This window comes from Enhydra lutris, unplaced genomic scaffold (genome assembly GCF_002288905.1).
Source record: "Enhydra lutris kenyoni isolate GAN:26980312 unplaced genomic scaffold, ASM228890v2 scaffoldscaffold87, whole genome shotgun sequence".
Taxonomy (NCBI): domain Eukaryota; kingdom Metazoa; phylum Chordata; class Mammalia; order Carnivora; family Mustelidae; genus Enhydra; species Enhydra lutris.
In genome coordinates this window covers 971740-997786 of record NW_019154171.1, presented here as the reverse complement: position 1 = coordinate 997786, position 26047 = coordinate 971740, and the positions used below count along the sequence as shown (strand labels likewise).

Here is a 26047-nt window from a genome sequence, read left to right as displayed (position 1 = left end):
TGATTATTATGTCAAAGTTACACTGGAGAAAATATCAGACTAGCAGGTATTGTTGCCCTAAAAACCTTCTAATCTTTTATGAAATTACTATCAGTCCTCTGAAGCCTACTTGTGAGACCAACCAGTATTTTTAAATGGCCATGAGAGTCCCTATGGTTGAGTCCAGGTAGGGCTGTCAGCAGGTGGAAGGCTAGTGTATCATATGCTTGGCTGACCAAAGAAAATGAGACCATTCCAGGTCTATGGAAATTGGGAATCCAGTCCAAATGAAAAAGCCCTGGAATTTGGGGGTGCAAGTCTATATCTCCCATTGCTGCCCCTCTTAGGGCACTTGTCTCTGAAAGCTGTTTTTGTTTTGTTGTTGTTGTTGTTGTTGTTTTGTTTTTTTTTAGCTGTGCTCCAGTGATGAACCATCACTGATTACAGCAAAGATAAGATGATGAGGTGAGTTACACTGCTAAGGCCACTGATGTATTTGCTATAGTAAAAGTTGTTTTCATTAAGAAAACTCTTGTTGAAGTGATAGGATTATGCCTTTTATGCTTAGCAGAGGCTGATGACATCTAAACAGGAGGAAGTGGTCAATTGCTAAGTTTCAGGTTTTGTCTCTTAGCTGTGGGGGAAGCAATGTGTCAGAGTTCTGCTGAGAGATGTATGTTCAGTGTCCCCTTGGCTCCCTGCCCAGTCTCGTCCCTCCATCCCATGTCCAAGTCTTCCAGGAGTATTGATTAATAAATGTTAGTGTCCCATCAAAATTTTCAAGAATTGGGGCGCCTGGGTGGCTCAGTGGGTTAAAGCCTCTGCCTTCAGCTCAGGTCATGATCCCAGGCTCCTGGGATCAAGCCCTGCATTGGGTTCTCTGCTCAGCGGGGAGCCTGCTTCCCTCTCTCTCTGCCCTGCTGTGATCTCTGTCAAATAAATAAATAAATAATCTTTTTAAAAAATTGTCAAGAATTATTAGCCACTCATGAACAACACAAATGGCCAGTATAATAAGTCTTCTAAAATTCAGTGTTATGTGTAGAGGTTGATGTTGATTCTTACCTGGGTATGACAGCTGGGGTTTTCTACCCAAGCTCAGCCCAGCCAAGTAGTGCCCTGCAAAAGCCCAAGGTTACAGCCTCCACAGACTGCAGGTCACTCTGCCTCTCAGGCAGAGTTGCTGTTCCAATCTTAAGCAGGACTGGTTCTGAGAATCATTGCTGTGCATACATGAGCTATGAGTTTACAGTCCAAGAACTTTAACAAAAATCTTGTTCAACACCAAATGAATGTCAGTTTATTTTAGCAGCACTGTTTTATGGGTGCCCTCAATGTTCATTCTGTCCATTCATCTGCTTCCAAAGTGCAGTGGGGCCACAGGCATGCTGGGAGCCAGGACCCCAATAAGGGCCCTGCTCCTTTGGAGCAGCTTCTCCTTTGCAGGAGCAAGCACTGGCCACTCTTCCCCATGCTGGACCCCATCTCTGTACTGCCCTCCTGATAGGTGCCCACTCATGTCTTTTCAAGTGCAGGCTTTTTCATTGGTCAGTCTGGTAGGAGGTCTTCAGACTCTCATTAAGCATCCCAGTCATATATAGTCAAGGCACAAATCACTGTTAGAATTTTTAAGAGAACAACATAAAACACCCAGCAAGCCTACAACTATTTCTTGACCCCTAGACTCAATCTGAATTATTCAGAATATCTGAATCATGCTCTGTGTCATGAAGCTAATCCCAGTAACAAATTTTTAATTTTTTTTAGCTAAACTCACCTACACTAACATCTAATTGCTAAAATCAAGCTTATCCTACTGCTTAACAGTTTGCTTTGCTATTTTTTTCTATTTAAGTGAGTTTAGAGATTAAGCAGACAAATGAGTTTTAAAGTACCTGAAAAATTCCATGAAAGAGAATCCATATCCATGCTGCTCTGCAATTCCTGCACAAACAACATTTGCTGATGCTCCAATCAGTGTCCCATTGCCTGGAATCAAAATTTTAAAAGTAAAACAAAATCTCAGTTTGTCTTGGTGGTAGGTTTCTGTTCTCTTTTGTTCTGTAATATGCAATCATCTCACAGGCTTTTGATTTGATGATTACTTTACAGGTACTATCAAAGTGATTGCTTTGCAAATATCTGCAGAAAACAAAATACTGACAACCAGAAAATAAGTTTGCTGCTTGTAAATTCTGTAATTCATTTACAGAAAAGACTATGACTGCTCTATGTAATAGAAAAGAAGAAATGTTAAGTAGAATTGGCAAATCACTGTGGCATGTGGTGACATCTATCTTTTAGAGGAAAATGTAAACCAGACCAATCACCATAGGAGAGAACAGGTATTTTCAGAGCAGTAGAATTGGGATCTCAGAAAAGAACCAACTTTCTTAGGACTCCAGGCCTGGACACTCACCAGAAAACACTGTGGATAGAAAGATGGATGCAAACAAAGACGATATTAAAATACCATTCTGTGAAAGCCTATTTAACAGTGTACATGGTCTGTGGGGAATCATAACCTGTACATGCTTAAATATCAGTGAGACCTTGTGGTAAGGGATATGGCCCAAGGCCAGCCCCCAACATGGTGACTAATTCAGGGAAGGGTGAATTTGCTTGATGAAACTGATCAGCATCTTCTAACTCCCAACCGCAGATGTCAGGGTTCAGGAATAGGCATATGACCCAGGCTCAGCCAATTTTACTCAGTTCTGACATGTGTGTATAAACCACTAAGGAAAAGACTCTCTGTTTCCTAGAGACTGGGGAACTGTGAGACACAAATATGGAGCTTCTTATTGCATGTTGGCACAAGGGAGAAGACTCTCTGAAATCAGACAACATAAATAACAGAGCAGGAGGAGGAGGACCTAGGGTGAAGTCCTGGCTGCATAAGCTGAGGCCCTGCGTGCTATCTTTTCTGAGCACCCAGCATCATACTATCTCTGGGTCTTCTGGGGGCACTGAGCATGGAGAGAAGTACAGAGCAATGTGGACTTCTGAATTTCTCTACTAGAGGAGGCACACAGCCTCAGCCTATTTTCTAGATGTCCTTGCAGAGAAGATATCAGTGCAGATGACACTCCGCTGAACACATGCTTCTGCTCCCCTCCCTCTTCATGGTCCTTATCTTCTCCTTGAAACACATGGCAGGCAACACAACCTCCTGTCAGGCATGCAGCCTGGACTGCTTGTGCAAAGGCTCATGAAAGCAAGCTCAACCTTCATCTTATTCTCTCTGCTTTTCATCCATAGAAGACTTAGACTGGGTTTTTCAGTGAAAACCTTTGAAATGGCATGCTGCATCCATTTATATGCTTGTTTAAAGGTTGAAATATAGTTGAGGAATCAAAATTATGATGAAAATTATGAATGAAAATTAAGAACTCAGTAAAATCTTCCAGAGTCTCCCCAGCACCCTGCAGCCACTAAGCCCAAACCTTGTGATGGTAATGCCTCCCTGAGGTTGGCCCACTCTGCTTGTGGTCACTGTGTTTCTGATGTCCCATTTTTGTGACAGTCCCACTATTTCTCAGTGCACTTCAGAGTATATGGCCCTACCCAGAGAATCAGGAAGGGCAGTGGAGGATTTGCCCATGACCAAGGGGAAAGTAGGTCATGACAGGCTACTGCGTGAAGGACAGACTTTAGGGTGGTCATAGAGGAAGCTGATCAGGAGACACACAGGCTACAGGTGATACTAGTTTGCTCCAGATGATGTGGGAGGCAGATCAATGTTCCCAACGCCACGGCCAAGAAATCCACACCTTAATCCTTAGAACCTGTGCTTATGTCATCATGTTACCCTGTATGGCAAATGGGACTTTGCAGAGGTAATTTAGGTTATGGACCCCGAGAGAGAGAGATTACACTGGATTATCTGGGTGGACCCATTGAATCACATGAACCCTTAAAAGCAGAAAACTTTCTCCAGCTAGAAACAGAAGAGAAGCCTCAAAGAGAGAGTCAGACAGATCCCAGGAGGGTCAGAGAGAACCCAGTGGGGGTGGAGATGGTAGTAGAAATGGAGTGGGGAAAGTCAGAGAGATCCCAAAGGGTCAGAGGGATCCTAGGAGAGAACCCAAAGGGGAGTGGAGGTATTCCCACCATGAGCAGAATTCCACAGTGTTGCTAACTCTGAGATTTAGGTCCAAGTGTCAGAACAAGAGCTAAAGGCAGCCCTTCTGACAGCCAACAAAGGATAGGGACCCAGTCTTAGAACTTCAGACACCTGGATCCTAGCAATTATCTGAGTAAACTCAGAAGCAGATCCATCCCAGAGCTAACAGAAAGGAGCACAGCCTTAGGGGCATCTTGATCTTGGCCTCATGAGACTCTAAGTAGAGGCATAGCTGAGATAATAGATAAAGTTTGTCTATGTGTTATGGTAGTGATAGAAAGCTCATGTAGGTGATTCCAGGATTCCAGGACCATTCTGAGATCTCTTGTCTCAGACACCCACTAGAACTGAGTCTATATTTTCATCTCAATTCTGACATCTGTCTCTACCTACCTCCCTGATTTACATTAGCTTCTTCTAACTTCCTAGCCCTAGGCAGCTCTCCTTTCCACCCAGCAGGCTGTCCTCTGTGGACAGATCACCTCATACCTTCTGGGGGCTCATGGGGAATCTATTCTTAGAGAGACAGGAGATGCATAGCAGGCATGAAGTCAGAGAGGCCAAGAGAAATGTTCAGAGGGCTGGGGTCACCAGGCCATGGCCAGGTAGTAGGGCTTCCCCAAGGAGGAAGAGATTTAGGAGGCACCAAGAAAATGAGAAGAAACAACAGGTTCAACAAGCCATAGGGGCATATATAGGTCTGAGCGTGGGATGAGTTCTGCTGAAGGATTTGAGGAGGACAAAACCAGATGTCTGCTCAGTGTCTCTTCAGTGTCAGAAGCATTCTAAAGACTTGGCATCTCATCTTCACCATGACCCCTGAGGTCCCCAGTGTCTCCAAGAAGAAACTAAGGCACAGAAAGGCAGCATGCTGAAATATCAGGGCTAGGAAGTGATCAGTCCAGGACTAGAACCAACTGTTTTGACTCCAGAAGAGGATCAGAGAGAGCAAGATTCAATCTGCATGATAAAGGCCCAAGGCTCTTCTATAGTCAGTCATGCAGAGCATCTGAAGGTCTTGAACAGGTGGTGATGTACAAATTCCACAACAATGATGACTCCAGACAGCCTTCTCTTGGTGCTGTTATACCAACATACCCACTCCTTGACCCTGCCAACCAGCTGGCTCCTGCTCTGGGTGAGGAAACCTGTCAATGAAGTTCCACACCCTGGTAAGCCATCAGGCCCTGCAATTTTTTCCCAAAGTCTGCCAAAGCCCATGATCCTCAGATGATCCTGCCCCACCAGCCTCCTCTGCAGACCATGACCTTCAATGTCATGGTCTGATGACAGACCTGCCACCCCCAAACAATGCTACTCCATGACCTGACATGGAGAACTCTGCTTCTGGACAACACAGAGCTTAACAGGTGGCCCAGGGTCACATTCAGCAACTTGTGTGAGCCCTAAACTAAAAAGCAACATTTTATTCTCTCCTGTTAGGGATTAATGATTGAAAAAAATACCCCCTTCTTTCCAGTTAAAATGGCATTGTCCGGATCAATAGTATCTTGTCATAGTACAGTTGGTATGAATTCCTTAATAGACCACTTGCCAGAAAATGAAAGGCCCTTTCCATTTCCCACCTCATGTTGCCAGGGTGCACTGGCTTGTTAGGTAAATTTGTTCCAGAGTACTTCTAGATTCAGGGAATGGAATGGGGAGATTTTCAAGGATCCAAGGGAAGGGGAAGCAGCTTGGTCTCCTGGCTGCATGACAACCCGGGCATTATGAGGAGGGCTGGGTGGGGAGAAAGGGGTAAAGTGAGGAGCCGCATGATTCAAACTCTTTCCTTAGAGAGAAGACGAGGCAGAGAAATGAGCAAGGGCTGTGCTAACTGCTCCCATGTAAGGCAGTTGTTCGGTTTTTGTACATCAGACTCCTAGCCACCTTTTCAGGAATATAGCACAGATGGCACAATCGCTATTCCCCAAAAGCTTTTTCTACCCTGGGATGTGTCCTCGCAGCCTGACCTCCTTCTCCAGACTTGCCTTTCAGTCACCTCTTTGCATGAAGTCATTTGACCTCCTAAATGCCTCATAACCTGAGAGGTGTTACATTAACTTATTAAGTTTCACTGACCAGTTTCTTTTTTTTTAATTCTTTATTTAAATTCAATTATGCTGAGTGAAATAAGTCAAGCAGAGAGAGTCAATTCTCATATGGTTTCACTTACTTGTGGAGCATAAGTAATAACACAGAGGACATTAGGAGAAGGAAAGGAAAATTGAATTGGGGGAAAGCAGAGGGGGAGATGAACCATGAGAGACTGTGGACTCTGAGAAACAAACTCAGGGTTTTGGAGGGGAGGGGGGTGGGGGGATGGGTGAGCCTGGTGGTGGGTATTAGGGAGGGCACCTATTGCATGGAGCACAGGGTGTGATGCATAAACCATGAATCTTGGAACACTGAAAAAATAAAATTAAATTAAAAATTAAATTCAATTTAGGTAACATATAGTATATTATTAGTTTTGGGGATAGAATTTAGTAATTCATCAGTTGCATATTAAAACCCAGTGGTCATTACATCAAATGCCCTCCTTGATGCCCATCATCCAATTACCCCATCTCCCTACTCACCTCCGCTCCAGCAACTGTCAGTTTGTTTCCTAGAGTTCAACATCTCTAGTGTTTTCCTTCCTCTCTGTTTTCATCTTATTTTATTTTTCCTTTTTCCCTATGTTCTTCTACTTTGTTTCTTAAACTCCACATATGAGTGAAATCATGTGGTATTTGTCTTTCTCTGACTGACTGATTTAGCTTAGTATAATACCCTCTAGTTCCATCCACATCATTGCAAATGGCAAGATTTCATTCTTTTGGATGGCTGATTCTTTTAAGAATGCTTTCAGCTATAGGTAATAGGAAACCTGGATAACAGTGCTTTATATACAAAGGAAAATAAATTTCCTCCTGTGTAACAAGAAGCCTGGAGGCAGAAGGCTGCCAAGCATCAGGTCATTGTCTCGTAAGTAATTTCAGAGGTGGGTCTTCAGAATTCTCTTGTCCTCTCTCTCCCATCACAGATGGTTTCATGGTCACATCTAAGGTAAGAAGCATGGAAAAGAACTGGTACCAATACATTTTTGTCAGAAGGCCAAAATCCATGTGAGAAGCCTCCCAAACAGGTTTCCCTCATGTCTTATTGGTCAGCAAAATGCAACAGTGTAGACCAGCTACCAGAACAACTATTATAGTAGAGGGACACAAAAGAGAAGAGATTGGGAGTGGTGTTGGGTTAGCCAGAGAGCGGGTCCTGCACACAATGGAAATAGAGTATATCAGCAGGTATAGTAGAAGGAATGCTAAATTTGAGTTCTGAAGACCTCCAAATAAAATTTAAAAAGCTTGATTGTCAAGGAAATTAACAACCATAATATGTTTTACAAGTAGCTGGGTTGGAAATAGGTTTGTTCCAACTGAGAAAAACAATCAGTAATATTCACATCATCCAAGACTATGTAAATGCCACCCCTGTAGGGCCAAGACATCAACCAGGACCAAGGCCCAATCAAGTCTCATTTCTTATGTTCTATCATTTGCTTAAGATCATGTTTCATTTTAATTTGCTTCAAATTTGAACACTAATATTTTTTTTTGGAATGTAGCTTTATTATTATTATTTTTTATTTTCAGCATAACAGTATTCATTGTTTTTGCACCACACCCAGTGCTCTATGCAATCCGTGCCCTCTCCAATACCCACCACCTGTTTCCCCCAACCTCCCACCCCCCGCCCTTTCAAAACCCTCAGATTGTTTTTCAGAGTCCATAGTCTCTCATGGTTCACCTCCCCTTCCAATTTCCCCCAACTCCCCTCTCCTCTTTAACTCCCCTTGTCCTTCATGCTATTTGTTATGCTCCACAAATAAATGAAACCATATGATAATTGACTCTCTCTGCTTGACTTATTTCACTCAGCATAATCTCTAATATTTTTGTACCATTTTTTTCCTGAACCTGGTATTTCTAATTACCTGTTTTCAACACAAAGAGAGCTTAGGAAAACAAACTCTGGAGCTGAACTGCTAGATGCCCAGTTTTGAGATTTACTATTGTATGACAATTCAGCAAGTTTTTAAGCCTCCATAGAGTTCTAAAATTTCAGAAAGGTGGCATTAGGTATATATCCACTCGTGTGCTGCTTTTGTTCTGGAATATCCACTCCTATTATTTTTTTGGATAAATTCCTTCCTTCATTTTGTTCTGTGCTTCCTGAGATTTTTTTTCTTGGAGTCCAATGTTGGATTTCACATATTGAACTTTTGTGTTTATTATTTTTCTTCTATAATTTATTCTTTGACTTTTGCCTCTAGATTCTGGAATATTTCCTTGACTTTATTTTTCATTGAGCCCCTCTATCTATATTTACTTTAGTTCAGTAATTATTTAGTAATTATGGATTTAATCAACAAGAACATTCTTCCCTCTGGCTTTTTCTTTTTCTATTATTGTAACTGAAGTTTTATTTTGCAGTAACTATACATTCACATGAAGCTGTAAGGAATAATATGAAGAGATCCCATGTACCATTTACCAGTTTCCCTCAAAGGTAATATAATTCAAGACTATACAACTACGTCACAGTTGGAATTCTGACTTTGATAAATAAACATTTTCATCACCAAAATGATCCTTCCTATTGCCCTTTTATAGCAAGACAATCTTCCTTCCATCTTGTCCTGTACTTAACCCCCACTAACCACTAATCTAGCCTACATTTCTACCAACTGTATCACTTCAAGAATATCATATAAATAGAATCATACAGTCTGTAACCTGGGGAATCAGCACTAGCCAAAGAGGCTGCTCACCCTTTGAGACCAAGCTCAAAAGTTTCCTCTCTGGAGGACCTTCTCAGACTTTCCCTCTAGTCTGTCTCTGGTGCTCTCTAAGCACTCTCTGCATTCCATCACGAGAGGACATATCTGTTTAAGGTGTAACCTTAACTTAGGTGATTGTCTCCCTTCTCAAAAGCACAATGTCAAGTTATAGCAGATGCTCAGTGAGGTTTAATGAACAAAATTCCACACAGAGAACACATTTCAGGTGCCCCTGGATTCTGTTTCTATCAATGATGTTAAATGCAGCTATGAACACAGTTACTGCTTTTCCAGGAGCTAATGCCTAAATAGGGGCTATTTTAACGGGTCTATAGTCTCAGAAGAACTTGAGGTCTCAAATGCTGAATGAGGTGAATTAGCTTCCTCCAGAAATCATAGCAACTTCACTGAATAACAGTAATCCCCCTTTATAAACAAAGAGATAAACTAAACAGAAAGTTATTGATTTATAGGGATCAAATAACAAAGCAAGCTGGATTAGCTAAACATGTCTGGATTTAAGAATAACAACTTAAAATGTATCTGGTATGTTTATCTTCGATTCTCCAAAATCCTCTTGTGTTCCCAAAGGTGATTAGGCCTCCTAAATATGAAGACTCTAACTCTAACACAGATCCCTCAAAAGATTATCAAAACCCTTCTGTTTGCTCACCAGAGGTTAGTCTCTCCTGAAACTTTCACTAATTCACTTCTCCAATTCTCTAAAGGACAATATCCCTCTCCAAAAAAGAAAAACCTTTTATCTTAAATCTTTCTTCTTACTCTTAAGTTAGAGTCTCTAGTTCAGCACTTCCAACCCCTTATGGAGGGAATAAGAAACTGCAACTGAGGATGTCTTCTGATTCAAAATCTGTTTCTAAACATAAGCCACATGTGTGGGTACAGTGTGGGAGCATATTCACTTTGAGATGTCAGTAATGATCATCCTCAGGTTGCAGTTTGGAACTTCAGGGGAAATTCTGCAGAGGGTGTAAAGTCATAGGCTTCACTTCACTAGATCTGCTTGAGTTTCTACTCAGGAAATCATCCAAACTCTCCTTAATTTATCTTCAATTAGGCATGTATAAACCATCACTTTGGGGTCACTACAGTATCAGTGGCCCCTTCCCTGCATACATCAGCACCCCCTTACCTCCTAAGCAGGCACCAAGGGCCAGGGCATACATGAGTGGTGGTGCAGGCAGGCTGACCTCGGGGTCTTGGCTGAGGTTCAGGAGCACAGGAATCTGTAGCGGAAAAGAACACTAAAATCACATCCATGGAAACCCAGAGGAGCTTCCTGTACTCTGACTGATTTGCAAGATCCAAAGCACTCCTTCAGCAAACCATAAGAAGCATAGGATGTTCAACAGGAAACCAAAGTAAACTTCAGAATCCACAAAACCTAGAGTTTGAGCCCACTGGTATGTTTTTGTTTCCAGCCATATGACCAACTAAATGGTCCTTTTTTGGCGCAACTGCCCTGACTATGGTTTTGGGCCTTAGGTGGGGTAAAGTCCTGTAGGATATCTTACAGTGGCTAAGACCATAACCATAACCATCTAACTAGTGTTTCTTTTTTTTTTTTTTTTGAAGATTTGTTTGTTTGTTTTGTGTTGTTAAAGATTTTATTTATTTATTTGTCAGAGAGAGAGAGAGGGAGAGAGCACAGGCAGACAGAGTGGCAGGCAGAGGCAGAGGGAGAAGGAGGCTCCCTGCTGAGCAAAGAGCCTGATGTGGGACTTCATCCCAGCACACTGGGATCGTGACCTGAGCTGAAGGCAGCTGCTTAACTGACTGAGCCACACAGGCATCTCCTAACTAGCGCTTCTTAGCTCTGCAGTGGACTAAGTCCTATACTAACTCTATGCACTTATCATTTTATTTAATCCTCAGACATCCTGCAGGTGTATTTCTTATTCCTTCAATCAATATATAAGGAAATCAAGGCATAGAAAGACACATATCTTATAAGTGACCAAACTGGAACCTGAACACAGTCCTCTGATTTCAAAGTGCAGAATGGTAAACCTGTGCTAAACCACTTCTCACGACTGCCCTCTGTGAAGTCTTCCTCACCCTGCTGATGTTCATATAATAACAGGCATTGATTCAATAATTGGAATGTAGTATTTTCTAGTAAGTCATGCCAGCATCCAGCGTACCTTTTTGACAGAGATGAATTTTACATTATTGTTATCAAAGAAATATGTAGCAGTTGCAATGTTTCTATAACAAATTTGTGTTCCAAAAGCATGTCCCCTTGTGATTCATGTTGCTGATGTAAAGAATGTAGTCAGAGGGAGGATGTAGCTATGAGGCCTACTTTCAGCTGGCTTGGGGGGAGTGTTGGTCTATATTGTCACTGCTAGGTACCTCAGCCCACAAGATGTTAAGGAGGGACCCCTGAATCTGCTGCCTCAGGGAAGTTTCCTTGTGTGAACATCTCTAAAGAGCAGGATGCGGGGAGCTCCAATGGTAACCTGTTCAGAAAGGATTTCCCAAGGTCACAAGCAGAAAGCTGAAACCAATGTGAAGATATGGGACATGTGATTTCATTTGCTGTAGAGAATCAGGGGGCAGCAGAACCATGCTTTCCTGGAGAGCAGGTCATTTTCACTCCCTAGTTCTTTATCCCTGCAATAGGACTTCACACGAATGCCTCTGCAATGGCCCCCAGTGGGGCAAAAATATCCACTCCCCCATCCCACTGACAATGGGCTTGGCCAGTGACCTGCTTGGGCCAATGAAAGGTAGGTGAACTAGAAAGAAGCACCCCATGTTACTGCAAGCCTCCTTGGAGCTTCAGGTTCAGTCACGATAAGAATATGCCCTAGGAAATACTGCTACCTTATGGGGTACCCAGAGGAAGGATGTGTTATGGGGGCCCCATCAGCCCCAGAAGAGACTGACCAAGTAGGCTGGAGCCAGCCTTCAGACCTATGTACCTACTGCACACACTCCAACTGCACAGGTTGCTCTGCCAGCCCTGCATACAGTTATCCAGGGTGTCCTTGTAAGGTCTAAGAATGAGCTCTTACTATTTGTTGGGTCATAAGGAGCATTTCAGAAAGCTCCTTTCTCATTTTTTGTAGCCCCAAAACTGAAATGGAAAAGAAAGCATCCTAGGAAATCTATCTGATACAGAAATAGAAACTCCTTGCCCAAGACCCCTGAGCAGTTCTCATGGCAGGTTCCAATCTTAGCTTCTGTTTTCTCATAATGAACCCAAATGCTGTCACAGAGGCAGTTTCAAACTTGAAGTTTTGACTCTCTGGAGGAGCAAACAAAGTACAACTTCACATAACATTGGACATCTGTCCTCTGGAACCTTCCCTGACTTTCCCAAAGTGGCTGATGTTTTATATTACATTATGCCCAGAACGTACTTCCATAGTCACATTTAACACATACCTCACTTCACCAGGGTGGGACCATATTACCTTGTCCATGTTGCTTTATCTTAAAGCACTCAATAATTATTCATAAATGACCAATTTGTCTGTTAATGCTATGTCCACATAGCAGCTCTTATAAGAGACAAAATTCCCTGCCCTCATAGAGCTTACATTAGAGTAAGCAGAGAGAGAGAGAGAAAATTAAATAATAAATAAGGATGTCATAGAAGATGACAGAGTAGGAGTCTTCAGAAATCCACCCCCTACCCAAACAATTATTGAAGAGAACAACTGTAAAGTAACTGTGTAAATTTCCTAGGGCTGCCAAAACAAAGTAGCTTGAAACAAGAGAAATACACTACCTTGCAGTTATAAACACTAGAAGTCTGAAATCCTGTTAGTAGGGCCATGCTTTCCCCGAACTCTAGGAGAAGATTCTTGCTGCCTCTCCTAATTTCTGATGGTTACCAACAATCCTTGCTTATAGGTGTCTCACTCCTGTGACATGGTTAACTTCACCTTATGTGTCTTAATATGTTCTTCCTTCTTTGCATGCCTGCTTTTGCATCCAAACTCCCCCTTTTTATAAGGATACCAGTCATATAAGATTAGGGCCTACCCTAATGAACTAATTTTAATTTCATGATCTCTATAAAGACCATTTTTCCAAATAAGGTAACAGTCTCAGGAACCTGGGATTAGGACTTTAACCTATCTTTTGGGAAGATACAATTCAACTCAAAACAATACAAGCATACCTTCTTTATCACACTTTTTTTTTTATGGTGCCTCACAGATAACTGCATTTTTTATAAATTGAAGGTCTGTGGCAACCTTGCATGGAGCAAGCCAATTGGCAAGCCATTTCTCCAACAACATTTGCTCATTTTGGGTCTCTGTGTCACAGTTTGATAGTTTTCACAATATTTCAAACTTTTTCATTATTGTTAATTTATTTTTTTATTTGACAGAGAGAGAGATAACAAGAGACAGTACACAAGCAGGGGGAGTGGGAGAGAGAAAAGCAGGCTTCCTACTGAGTAGTGAGCCAGATGTGGGGCTCGATTCCAGGACTGTGGGATCATGATCTGAGCCAAGAGCAGACACTTAATGATTGAGCTACCCACGCATCCCTCATTATTGTTATTTTTTTATGGTGATCTGTGATCAGTGATCTTTGATGTTACTATTAAATGCTTTGGGGCACCATGAACTTCACCCAAATAAAATAGCACAATTAATTGATAAATGTTATGGGTGTTCTGACAGCTCCACTGACCAGCTATCCCCTAACTCTCTCCCTCTCCTCAGGCCTCCCTATTCTTTAAGACACAACAACATTGACATAACACCCAAAATGCCCAGTTCTCAACAACAGCAACAAGAACAACAAATTTAAAAACATAAAAAAGAGGTAAAGTCTCGTACCTCCATACTGAGCCAGCTGGGCATACATGCTGGTGCAGCCACTCTGGAAAACAGTATGGAGGTTCCTAAGAAATTTGAAAATAGAGCTACCCTATGACCCAGGAATAGTGCTACTGGGTATTTACCCTAAAGATACAAATGTAGTGATCCAAAGGGGCACATGCACCCAAATGTTTATAGCAGCAATGTCCACAATAGCCAAACTATGGAAAGAATCTAGATGTGTATCAACAGATGAATGGATAATTCAGCCAAAAATACTTTATCCAGCAAGCCTGACATTCAAAATAGATGGAGAGATATAGAGCTTCCAAGACCGGCAAGGTTTAAAAGAATATGTGACCACCAACCTGGCATTATAAGAAATATTAAGGGGGGGTTCTATAAATGAGGAAAATATCCAAGAGTGTCCTAGAACAGAAATTTATGGAAACAATCTATAGAAACAAGGACTTCACAGGTAACACAATGTCAATAAAAAAAAAAAAATCTCTCAATAATCACTCTCAATGTGAATGGCCTTAACACTCCCATAAAATGGCACAGGGATGCAGACTGATTAAAACGACAAAACCCATCCATATGTTGTCTACAACAGACCCATTTTGAAGCTAAGGATACATCCAGACTGAAAGTGAAGGGATGGAGAAGCATCTTTCATGCCAATGGGCCTCAAAATTAAATTAGATTTTAAACTAAAGACTGTAGTCAGAGATACAGAAGGAGGCACTACATTATTCTTAAAGGGTCTATCCGCCAAGAAGATCTAACATATGTAAATATTATGCCCCCAATATGGGAGCAGCCAATTACATAAGAAAACTGTTAATCAAGATAAAGAGTCATATTGATATAAATACATTAATAATAGGAGATCTTAACATGCCATTCTCAGTAATAGACAGATCATCCAAGCAGAAAATCAATAAAGAAACAGGAGCATTGTATGACACATTGGACCAGATGGACCTCATAGATATATACAGAACATTTCACCCTAAAACAACAGAATATTCTTTCTTCTTGAGTGCACATGGAACCTACTCCAGAACAGACCACATACTGGGTCACAAATCAGGATTCAATGGGTACCAAAAGATTGAGATTATTCCCTGCATATTCTTAGATCACATTGCATTGAAACTGGAGCTCAACTACAAGGAAAAGTTTGGAAGGAATTCAAACACCAGGAAGCTAAAGACCACCTTGCTTAAGAATGCTTAGATCAACCAGGAAATCAAAGAAGAACTTCAACAATTCATGGAAAGCAATGAGAATGAAGACACTTTGGTCCAAAACCTATGGGATACAGCAAAGGCAGTCCTAAGGGGGAAATACATAGCCATCCAAGCCTCCCTCAAAAAAAATGGAAAAATCCAAAATACACCAGCTGTCTCTACACCTTAAAGAACTGGAGAATCAACAACAAATTAAGCCAACTCCACACACAGGAAGGGAAATAATCAAGATTAGAGAAGAGGTCAGTGAGATAGAAACTAGAGATACAGTAGAATGCATCAATGAAACTGGCTTTTTAAAAGAATCAATAAACCATTGGCCAAACTAATACAAAAAAAAAAGAGAGAGAGAGAAGGCCAAATTAATAAAATTATGAATGAAAAGGGAGAGATCACAACTAACACCAAGGAAATAGAAACAATCATAAGAAATTATTATCAACAGTCATATGCCAATAAGCTAAGCAACATAGAAGAAATGGATGCATTCCTGGAAAACTATAAACTTCCAAAATTGAACCAGAAAGAAATTGACAACCTGAATAGACCGATACCTAGTAATGAGATTGAAGCAGTGATCAAAAACCTCCCAAAAAACAAGAGCCCAGGACCTGACAGATTCCCTGGGCAATTCTACCAAACTTTCAAAGAAGAAATAACACCTATTCTCCTGAAACTGCTTCAAAAAATTGAAGCAGAAGGAAAACTTCCAGACTCTTTTTATGAAGCCAGAATTACCCTAATCCCCAAACCAGGCAAAGACCCCACCAAAAAGGAGAATTTCAGAACAATATCCCTGATGAATACGGATGCTAAGATTCTCAACAAGGTCCTAGTTATATGATCCAACAGTACATTAAAAAGATTATCCACCATGACCAGGTGGGATTCATCCCTGGACTTCAAGGATGGTTCAATATTCATAAATCAATCAATGTGATAGAACAAATCAATAAGAGAAGAGAGAAGAACCACATGGTCCTCTCAATTGATGCAGAAAAAGCATTTGACAAAATCCAGCATCCGTTTCTGATTAAAATGCTTCAAAGTACAGGGATAGAGGGAACATTCCTGAACTTCATCAATTCTATCTATGAAAAACCCACAGCAAATATCATTCTCAATGGGAAAAAGCTCACAGCCTTCCCTTTGAGATAAGGAACATGACAAGGATGCCCACTCTCACCACTCTTGTTCAACATAGTATTAGAAGTCCTAGCAAAAGCAATCAGACAACAAAGAGAAATAAAAGGTATCCACGTTGGCAATGAAGAAGTCAAATTCTCTCTCTTCTCAGATGACATGATACTTTATATGGAAAACCCAAAAGACTCCACCCCCAAACTAAATAGTACTCATACAGCAATTCAGTAATGTGAATACAAAGAGAATGTACAGAAATCAGTTGCTTTCTTATACACTAACAATGAAAACACAGAAAGGGAAATTAGAGAATCGATTCCATTTACTATAGCACCAAGAACCATAAGATGCCTGGGAATAAACCTAACCAAAGTTCCTGTACTCAAGGAACTACAGAACACTCATGAAAGAAATTAAAGAAGACACAAAAAGATGGAAGGCCATTCCATGCTCATGGATTGGAAGAATAAACATTGTTAAAATATCTCTACTGCCTAGAGCAATCTATACTTGTAATGCCATTCCAATCAAAACTCCACCAGTATTTTTCAAAGAGCTGGAGCAAACAATCCTAAAATTTGTATGGAATCAAGAGAGACCTCGAATCACTAAGGAAATGTTGAAAAAGAAAAACAAAACTGGCGGCATCATGTTGCCTGATTTCAAGCTTTACCACAAAGCTGTGATCACCAACACGGTATGGTACTAGCATAAAAACAGACACAGTGGAACAGAGTAGAGAGCCCAGACATGGACCCTTACCTCTATCATCAAATAATCTTCGGAAAAAAAAAAAAAAAAAAAAAAAAAAAAAAAAAAAAAAAAAAAAAAAAAAAAAAAAAAAAAAAAAAAAAAAAAAAAAAAACAGGAAAAAATATCCAGTGGAAAAAAGACAGTCTCTTCAATAAATGGTCCTGAGAAAACTGGACAGCTATATGTAGAAGAATGAAACTGGACCATTCTCTTACACCATACATAAAGATAAACTCAAAATGGATAAAAGACCTCAATGTGAGGCTGGAATCCATCAGAATCCTAGAGGAGAACATAGTAACCTCTTTGACATTGGCACAGCAACTTATTTCAAGATATGTCTCCAAAGGCAAAGGAAACAAAAGTTAAAATGAACTTTTGGGACTTCTTCAAGATCAAAAGCTTCTGCACAGCAAAGGAAACAGTCAACAAAACAAGAGGCAACCCATGGAATGGGAGAAGATATTCACAAATGACACTACAGACAAAGGCTGACATCCAAGATCTAGAAAGAACTCCTCAAACTCAACACACACAAAACAGATAATCACGTCAAAAAATGGGCAGAAGACATGAACAGACACTTCTCCAATGAAGACATACAAATGGCTATCAGACACATGAAAAAATGTTCATCATCACTAGCCATCAGGGAGATTCAAATCAAAAGCACATTGAGAGATCAGCTTACACCAGTTAGACTGGCCAAAATTAAATTAACAAGACAGTAAACAATATGTGTTGGAGAGAATGTGGAGAAAGGGGAACCCTCTTATACTGTTGGTGGGAATGCAAGTTGGTGCTACTACTTTGAAAACCAGTGTGGAGATTCCCTAAGAAATTAAAAATAGAGCTTCCCTATGACCCTGCAATTGTACTACTGGGTATTTACCCCAAAGATACAGATGTAGTGGAAAGAAGGGCCACCTGTACCCCAATGTTCATAGCAGCAATGGCCACAGTCACCAAACTGTGGAAAGAACCAAGATGCCCTTCAATGGACGAATGGATAAAGAAGATATGGCCCATATATACAATTGAGTATTATGCCTCAATCAGAAAGGATGAATACCCAACTTTTGTATCCACATGGATGGGACTGGGAGAGATTATGCTGAGTGACGTAAGTCAAGCAGAGAGAGTCAACTGTCATATTTTTTTTCTTATTTTGTGGAGCATAAGGAAAAACACGGAGGACATGGGGAGATGGAGAGAAGTGAGTTGGGGGAAATTGGAGGGGGAGACAAACCATGAAAGACTGTGGACTCTGAGAAACAAACTGAGGGTTTTGGAGGAGAGGGGGTTGGGCGGATGGGTGAGCCTGGTGGTGGGTGTTAAGGAGGGCATATATTGCATGGAGCACTAGGTGTGGTGCATAAACAATTAATTCTGGAACACTGAAAAGAAATTAAAAAAAAAAAACAAATAAAAATTTAAAAAAAGAAGAGGTGGTATGTATATATATGTATGTATGTATGTGTGTATGTGTGTGTGTGTGGGTGTGTGTGTGTGTGTGTGTAATGGAATACTATGTAGCCATAAAAAAAAACTAAATCTTGCCATTTACCACAACATGGGTAGAACAGAGGGTATTATGCTAAGTGATATAAGTCAATCAGAGAAAGACAATTATCATATGATCTCCCTGATATGAGGAATTTGAGAGGAAGGTCATGGGGGTTAGGGGGAAAAAAATGAAACGCCTATACCTCCCCCCTCTGGGGAGGGAGAAACCATAAGAAACTCTTAATCTCTAAACAAACTGAGGGTTGTTGGGGGGTGGGGGAGAGGTATAGGGTGGCTGTGTTATGGACATTGGGGAGAGTATGTGCTATGTTGAATGCTGTGAACTGTGTTAAGACTGATGATTCACAGACCTATACTCCTGAAGCAAATAATACATTATATGTTAATAAATAAATCAATAAGTAATTTTTAAAAATTTAAAAATGTATAATTCATTGTTTTTAATATATTCACAGAGCTGTGCAATTATCACAAAAGAAAGAATATACGGTCCGGGGCACCTGGGTGGCTCAGTGGATTAAAGCTTCTGCCTTCGGCTCAGGTCATGATCCCAGAGTCCTGGAATTGAGCCCCACATCGGGCTCTCTGCTCAACAGGGAGCCTGCTTCCCCCCCTCTCTCTGCCTGCCTCTTTGCCTACTTGTGATCTCTGTCTGTCAAATAAATAAATAAAATCTTTTTTTAAAAAAGAATATATGCTCCATTTGCAGGTAAAAAAAAAATTTTTAATACTTTGACATAAACCATCCCTGAAGCCAGACATTAGAATTATTAGTCAAAGATATTAATTCAACTATCTCAAATGCATTCAATGAGCAAAAGGAAACCACAAAGAAAAAAAATGAAATCAAGAAAATGATATATAAACAAAATAAGAATATTAATAAAGAGACAATTATAAAAAAGAATGAAGTAGACATTTTGGAGGTGAAAAGCACAACAACTGAAATAAAATCTCACTAGAATTCAACAGCAGATTTTACCAGGCAAAAGAAAGGTTCAGCAAACCTGAAAATAAGATATTTGGAATGATCTAGTCTGGGGAGCAGAAGGAAAAAATGAATGAAAAAAAAAATTAAGATAGTCTCAGAAACCTGTGAGAACTATCAAACATACCAACATATGTATTATAGGAGTCCCAAAAGAAGATCAAGAAAAAGAGGCAGAGAAAATATTTGAATATTTTACCAAAAACTTTCCAAGTCTGAGGAAATCCATGAATATACATGTCCAAGAAACTCCATGAACTACAAATAGGATAAACTCAAGGAGACCCACACTAAGACACATTACAGCCAAATCATCACATCCAAAAGACAAAGAGAAAATATTGAAATCAGCAAGAGAGAAACAACTCATCTCATACAAGAGATAACTGGAGTGCTGTCACCAAAATGGTGGAGTATAAGACCCAGCCTCAGTAACTTCTCAAAGATGAACAATTAGACAGCAATCCACAAACAAAAGCACCTCTGAGAGAAGACTAGATTTCACTTAAGAAATTTCAGGGAGACAGAGCACCTGTTGGTTAAGCATCTGACTCTTGGTTTTTGCTCAGGTCATGATCTCAGTACTCTGGGATCAACCCCTGCATCAGGATCCATGTTCAGTGTGGAGTATGCTTGAGATTTTCTCTCCTCCTTCCTCTTCCCCTCCCATTTGTACTCCCAATCTCTCTTTCTTTCTAAAATAAATAAATAAATAAACAAGCAAACAAATAAATAAATCTATCTTTTTTTTTTTTTTTTTAGGGAATGTCAGTGGAACAAAAAACTTGAGAAAACCAAACAAAAGTTAAGGAAAAAGAGCTTCATTTTACCTGTATCATCCCATCCCCCAACCCAGCACAGCTCAGTGCTAAGAAGGAACTTCTCAGCTAGAATAACTTCCTCTCACCAGGAAAGAGAATGTGGGTCAAGTAGCTTACTTCCCTAGACTTTCATCACATCCCTAGACTTCATCACATGAAGGAAGTACTACAGTTTCACCATCCAGAGACCTGGCAAACCTGAGACATACAGAGATGGCTATGAACAAGGAAGAAAACCAGTATCATTCCAGCTACACAACAGTACTGAGAGCATTTCCCAGTGACCTGCTCTGCAGATGACCCTGGTAGTTTTCAACCCTAAAGACACCAATAGCCAGCACAGTTGCTCAACACCCTCTGAGGATTTACCACTTTTCCCACACAGGTATTTGTATTCCCTGATACCAGCCACTTAAATCCCTCTCCACGTCCTCCCTGCTAGCCCCACCCATAGGCTGGACATTCATCAGTAGCCAGCCCAGTCTGCTGCAGCTGTGCAAGATCAAGACACAAGCTTAGAGTCCTGCTGCTGACCTCCACCTCTGTGGCTGTGCTCAGGGCTAGCCCCTCTAGCTGCCTACTCATGTATTAGTAGTCTGACATGTGTCACTGACTTCCAATGCCATGTTCACACCCATGGTAAGATCCTGCAGCCGAAGAAGTGCATACCAATAGCCAAGGCCCCCATAGCTGCTTGTGAGCCCACATTTGCCCTGTCTCCTATCAAAGGCCTGCACCACTGGTCACACCTGCAGGTAGCTCTTCCAGCTGTACATTTGCATGCCATGCCCCTATCCTGCCTTCTAAACCTAGCCTCTACTGTCATGCCCCTGTGGCAAGAACAAGCAGCCATGGTAGTACACACAGCCAACCAGGGCCTCTGTAGCTGCAGTGCAACTTCAGTTGGCCCCACTCCTTGCTGCTTGTCTTGGACCCCACCACTATGTGTGTATTTGCAATTGGCCCTTGCCATCAGACAGGCACCTTCAGCTGCCCCTTGCAACAAAGTGTACGCATATCACCAATTCTGAACCACCACTTCTGTCAACCCTGGCCCCCAGCCACAGAACCTAGGCACTGTTGAGGACAACAATACCCTTTGTAGCTTCTGTAGACCATCCACAGCAGTCACAAAATCCACACAGTATCAACGCTATGGACTTCAGCAGGCTCAGCCAACAAGTCACCATGTATCCCAGAATCAGACTGCCACATGTCCCCACACTTCATGTCCTCCATCACTATCCCCATGTCACAGCACAGTCCAGCTTACCCCCACCTGCAGGTAAAGGTCATTCTTTACTCAATCTGTTAAGTCTGGAAGAGGTGAATGCTTCTTTGAATGAGCAGAAACCTGTACAGGGTAGAGGGATCATGAAAAATCAGGGAAACATGACTCCACCAAAGAAACACAGTAAACTTTTGGTAGTTTATCCCAAAGAAACAGAGATCCAGGAATGTATGATACAGAATTCAAAATAATTGTTCTAAAGATTCCCAGAGAGCTATAAGAGAACACACACACACACACACACACACAAAATTAACAAGAACAGGAAAACAAAACAAGAATAAACTGAGAAATTCAACAAAGAGAAATAAAATACAAAAAAAACCCAAAAAACAGAAATTTTGGACCTGGAGAATACAATGACTTCACTGAAGAATTCAACAGAGATCTTTAACAACAGACTGGACCAAGCAGAACAAATAATCACGGTGCTCAAGCACAAAACATTTTAAATTATCCAATCAAATGAGAAAAAAAAAGTAAAAGAATGAGAAGGAATGAAGAAAGCCAACAGAACTTCAAAGATACTATTAAGGGAAAAAAATCTATGTATCTTTTGAATCCCAGAAAAAGAGAGGGAGAAAGGAGTAACAAGCTTATTTAAAGAAATAATGGCTGAGAACTTCCCAAAGCTGGGGAGAGATCTGGATACCCAAGTTCATGAAGCTAAGAGATTACCCCAAAATTTGAATCCAAATATTCTTTTCTAAGACTACATTATAGTTAAGGTGCCTAAATTCAAGACAAAGAATTTTATTTTATTTTATTTTATTTAAGATTTTATTTATTTATTTGAGAGAGAGTGAGCAAGAGAGAGAAAAGCCAGAGGAAGGGCAGAGGGAGAAAAAGGGACAGAGAAAGAGGGAGGAGCAGACTCTCCATTGAACAGGGAACCCAATGTGGGATTCAATCCCAGGACCCTGGGATCATGATCTAAGCTGAAGGCAGAAACTTAAACAACTGAGCCACTCAGGCTCCCAAGACAAAGAATTTTAAAAGCAGAAAGAGAAAATATTTTCTTTCATACAAGGGCCATAAAGCCATCAGTAGGTTTCTCATCAGAAGCCTTGCAGTCCACAAGAAAATATTCAAAGTGTTGAAAGAAAAGTACTGTCAATCAAGAATGCTTTACCAGCAAAGCAGCCCTTTAGAAATGAAGGAAAAATAAAGATTTTCCCAAACAAACAGATGCCAAGAAGTTCATCACTATTAGATCTGCCTTGCAATAAATGTTTCAGACAGCTCTTCAAGCTGAAATATTACTCATAAGTAACACAAACACAAATGAAAGTATAAAACTCACTGGTAAATGTAAGAATGGAGTCCAATTCAGAATACTCTAACACAATAATGATAGATTGTGAATCACTTAACTTTAATATAAAGGTTAAAAGACAAAAGTATCAAAAATTACTATAGCTACAAGAATCTGATAATAGATACACAAGATGAAAAGATGTATATTGTGACATTAAAATTTAAAATGAGGAAAAAGCAAAAGCTTAGACTTTTTGTATGTAACCAAAGCTAAGTTGTTAATCAAATTAAAATAGATTATTGTAACTATAAGATGTTTTATGAAAGTCTCAGTGTAACCACAATGCAAAAACCATTTAGTAGATACTATAGTAGATACACACATAATAAAGAGAAGGGATTGAAGGCATAGCACTGTAGAAAAGCATCAATTTACAATGTCAGACAGCAAGGGAGGAACAAAGGAACTGCAGAATAATGAGAAAACAATTAACAAGATGGCAAAGGTAAGTCCTTACCTATCAATAATTACTTTAAATGTAAATGGTTTAAATTTCCCAATCAAAATGCCCAGAGTGGCTGAACAGATTTTAAAAAATAAAAAACTAGACCAATTAAATGCTTCCACAAGATGCTCACTTCAACATCAAAGACACATATAGGCTCAAAATGAAGTGACAAGAAAAGATTCTCCATGTGAATGCAAACCAAATAGGGCAGGGATAGCTATAATTATTTCACACAAAATAAACTTTAAATCAAAAATTGTAAAGAAGCAAAGAAGTTCATTTTATAATGATAAAGAGTTCAGGTTGAAAAGAGATTATAATAATTATAAATATATGTGCTTCCTACATCAGAGAACCTAAATTTATTAACCAAATATTAACAGGTGTGAAGGTAGAACTAGACAATACAATATTAGTAGTGAACTTTAAGACCCACTTTCAACAAAAGAGAGATCATTCAGACAAAGAATCAAAAAGGAAATACTGGATCTGAACAATACTTCAGAACAAATGGACCAAAAAGACATACAGAACATTAAACAAATAGCAGCAAAACACACATTTTTCTCAAGCACAAACTGAACATTCTCCAGGATAAATCATAGGTTAAGTCACAAAGCAAGTCTTAACACATTTAAGAAGATTTAACCATGTAAAGTATCTTTTTCAATCATAATGATATAAAACTGAGAACCAATAACAGGAGAAAAGCTGAAAAACCCGTAAATATGTGGAAATGAAACAACATGCCCCTGAAGAACCAATGGGTCAAAGAAGAAATCAAAGAGTAAATAAAAAGTATCTTGATACAAACAAAAACATAGCATACCAAAACCTATGGAATACAGCAAAAGCAATTCTAAGAAGTAAGTTTACAGCAATAAATACCCTCATTAGGAAAAATAGAAAGTTCGCAAATAAGCAATCTAACATTATACATCGAGAAACTAGAAGAACAAATTAAGCCTTAAGTTAGCATAAGGAAGGAAAAAAAAAAGATCAGAGCAGAAATAAATGAAATACACTAGAAAACCCAACAGAAAAGATCAATGAAACCAAGCCATTTTTGAAAAGATAAATAAAGCTTACAAACCTTTAGCTAGACTAAGAAAAAAGGAAGACTCAAATAAATAGGAATGGAAAAGGAAACATCATAACTGATACCACAGAAGTGCATGGGATTATAAGACACTACTATCAATAGTTATATAACAACAAATTAGACAACCACGAAGAAATGGACAAATTCCTTGAAACACACAACCTGCCAAACAGAATCACAAAAAAGAAAATTTTAGTAATTAGTAATAATTAGTAAGAAGATTGAACCAATAATAAAAAGTCTTAAAAAAAAAAAAAAAAAAAAAAAGCCCAAGACCAAATAGTGTCACTGGTGAATTCTACCAAATATTCCAAGAATTAATGTCAGTCCTTCTCAAAGTCTTCCAAAATAGAGAAGAGGAGGGAACACTTCCAAACTGGTGAATTTTACAAAATATTTAAAACACTTAAGAAATGCTTTAATGACAATATACAATAACAGTCACCTTACAGGCAATACAATGGCACTAAATTCATATCTCTCAATACTTACCCTGAATGTTAATGGGCTAAATGCCCCAATCAAAAGACACAGGGTATCAGAATGGATAAAAAAACAAAACCCATCTATATGTTGCCTACAAGAAACTCATCTTAAACCTGAAGACACCTCCAGATTTAAAGTGAGGGGGTGGAAAAGAATTTACCATGCTAATGGACATCAGAAAAAAGCAGGAGTGGCAATCCTTAGATCAGAACAATTAGATTTTAAGCCAAAGACTATAATAAAAGATGAGGAAGGACACTATATCATACTCAAAGGAACTGTCCAACAAGAAGATCTAACAATTTTAAATATCTATGCCCCTAACATGGGAGCAGCCAACTATATAAACCAATTAATAACAAAATCAAAGAAACACATCGACAATAATACAATAATCGTAAGGGACTTTAACACTCCCCTCACTGAAATGGACAGATCATCCAAGCAAAAGATCAACAAGGAAATCAAGGCCTTAAATGACACACTGGACCAGATGGACATCACAGATATATTCAGAACATTTCATCCCAAAGCAACAGAATACACATTCTTCTCTAGTGCACATGGAACATTCTCCAGAATAGATCATATTCTCGGTCCTAAATCAGGTCTCAACCAGTATCAAAAGATTGGGATCATTCCCTGCATATTTTCAGACCACAATGCTCTGATGCTAGAACTCAATCACAAGAGGAAATTTGGAAAGAACCCAAATACATGGAGACTAAACAGCATCCTTCTAAAGAATGAATGGGTCAACCAGGAAATTAAAGAAGAGTTGAAAAAATTCATGGAAACAAATGATAATGAAAACACAACGGTTCAAAATCTGTGGGACACGACAAAGGCAGTCCTGAGGGGAAAATATATAGCGGTACAAGCCTTTCTCAAGAAACAAGAAAGGTCTCAGGTACACAACCTAACCCTACACCTAAAAGAGCTAGAGAAAGAACAAGAAAGAAACCCTAAACCCAGCAGGAGAAGAGAAATCATAAAGATCAGAGCAGAAATCAATGAAATAGAAACCAAAAAAACAATAGAACAAATCAACGAAACTAGGAGCTGGTTCTTTGAAAGAATTAATAAGATCGATAAACCCCTGGCCAGACTTATCAAAAAGAAAAGAGAAAGGACCCAAATAAATAAAATCATGAATGAAAGAGGAGAGATCACAAC

General features: G+C 39.8%; 1 protein-coding gene across 1 annotated transcript in view; it reads right to left on the bottom strand.

Annotated features, from left to right (window-relative positions):
* The window catches only part of LOC111161928 (OCA2 melanosomal transmembrane protein), a 469742-nt gene that overhangs the window by 139661 nt on the left and 304034 nt on the right, over window positions 1–26047 (bottom strand). Inside the window, exons 22-23 of the mRNA XM_022526004.1 lie at window positions 10084–10177; window positions 1875–1968 (exon numbers count right to left, since the gene is read on the bottom strand). Coding sequence (XP_022381712.1) covers window positions 1875–1968; window positions 10084–10177 — 188 coding nt within the window. The remainder of the gene's footprint in view (window positions 1–1874; window positions 1969–10083; window positions 10178–26047) is intronic.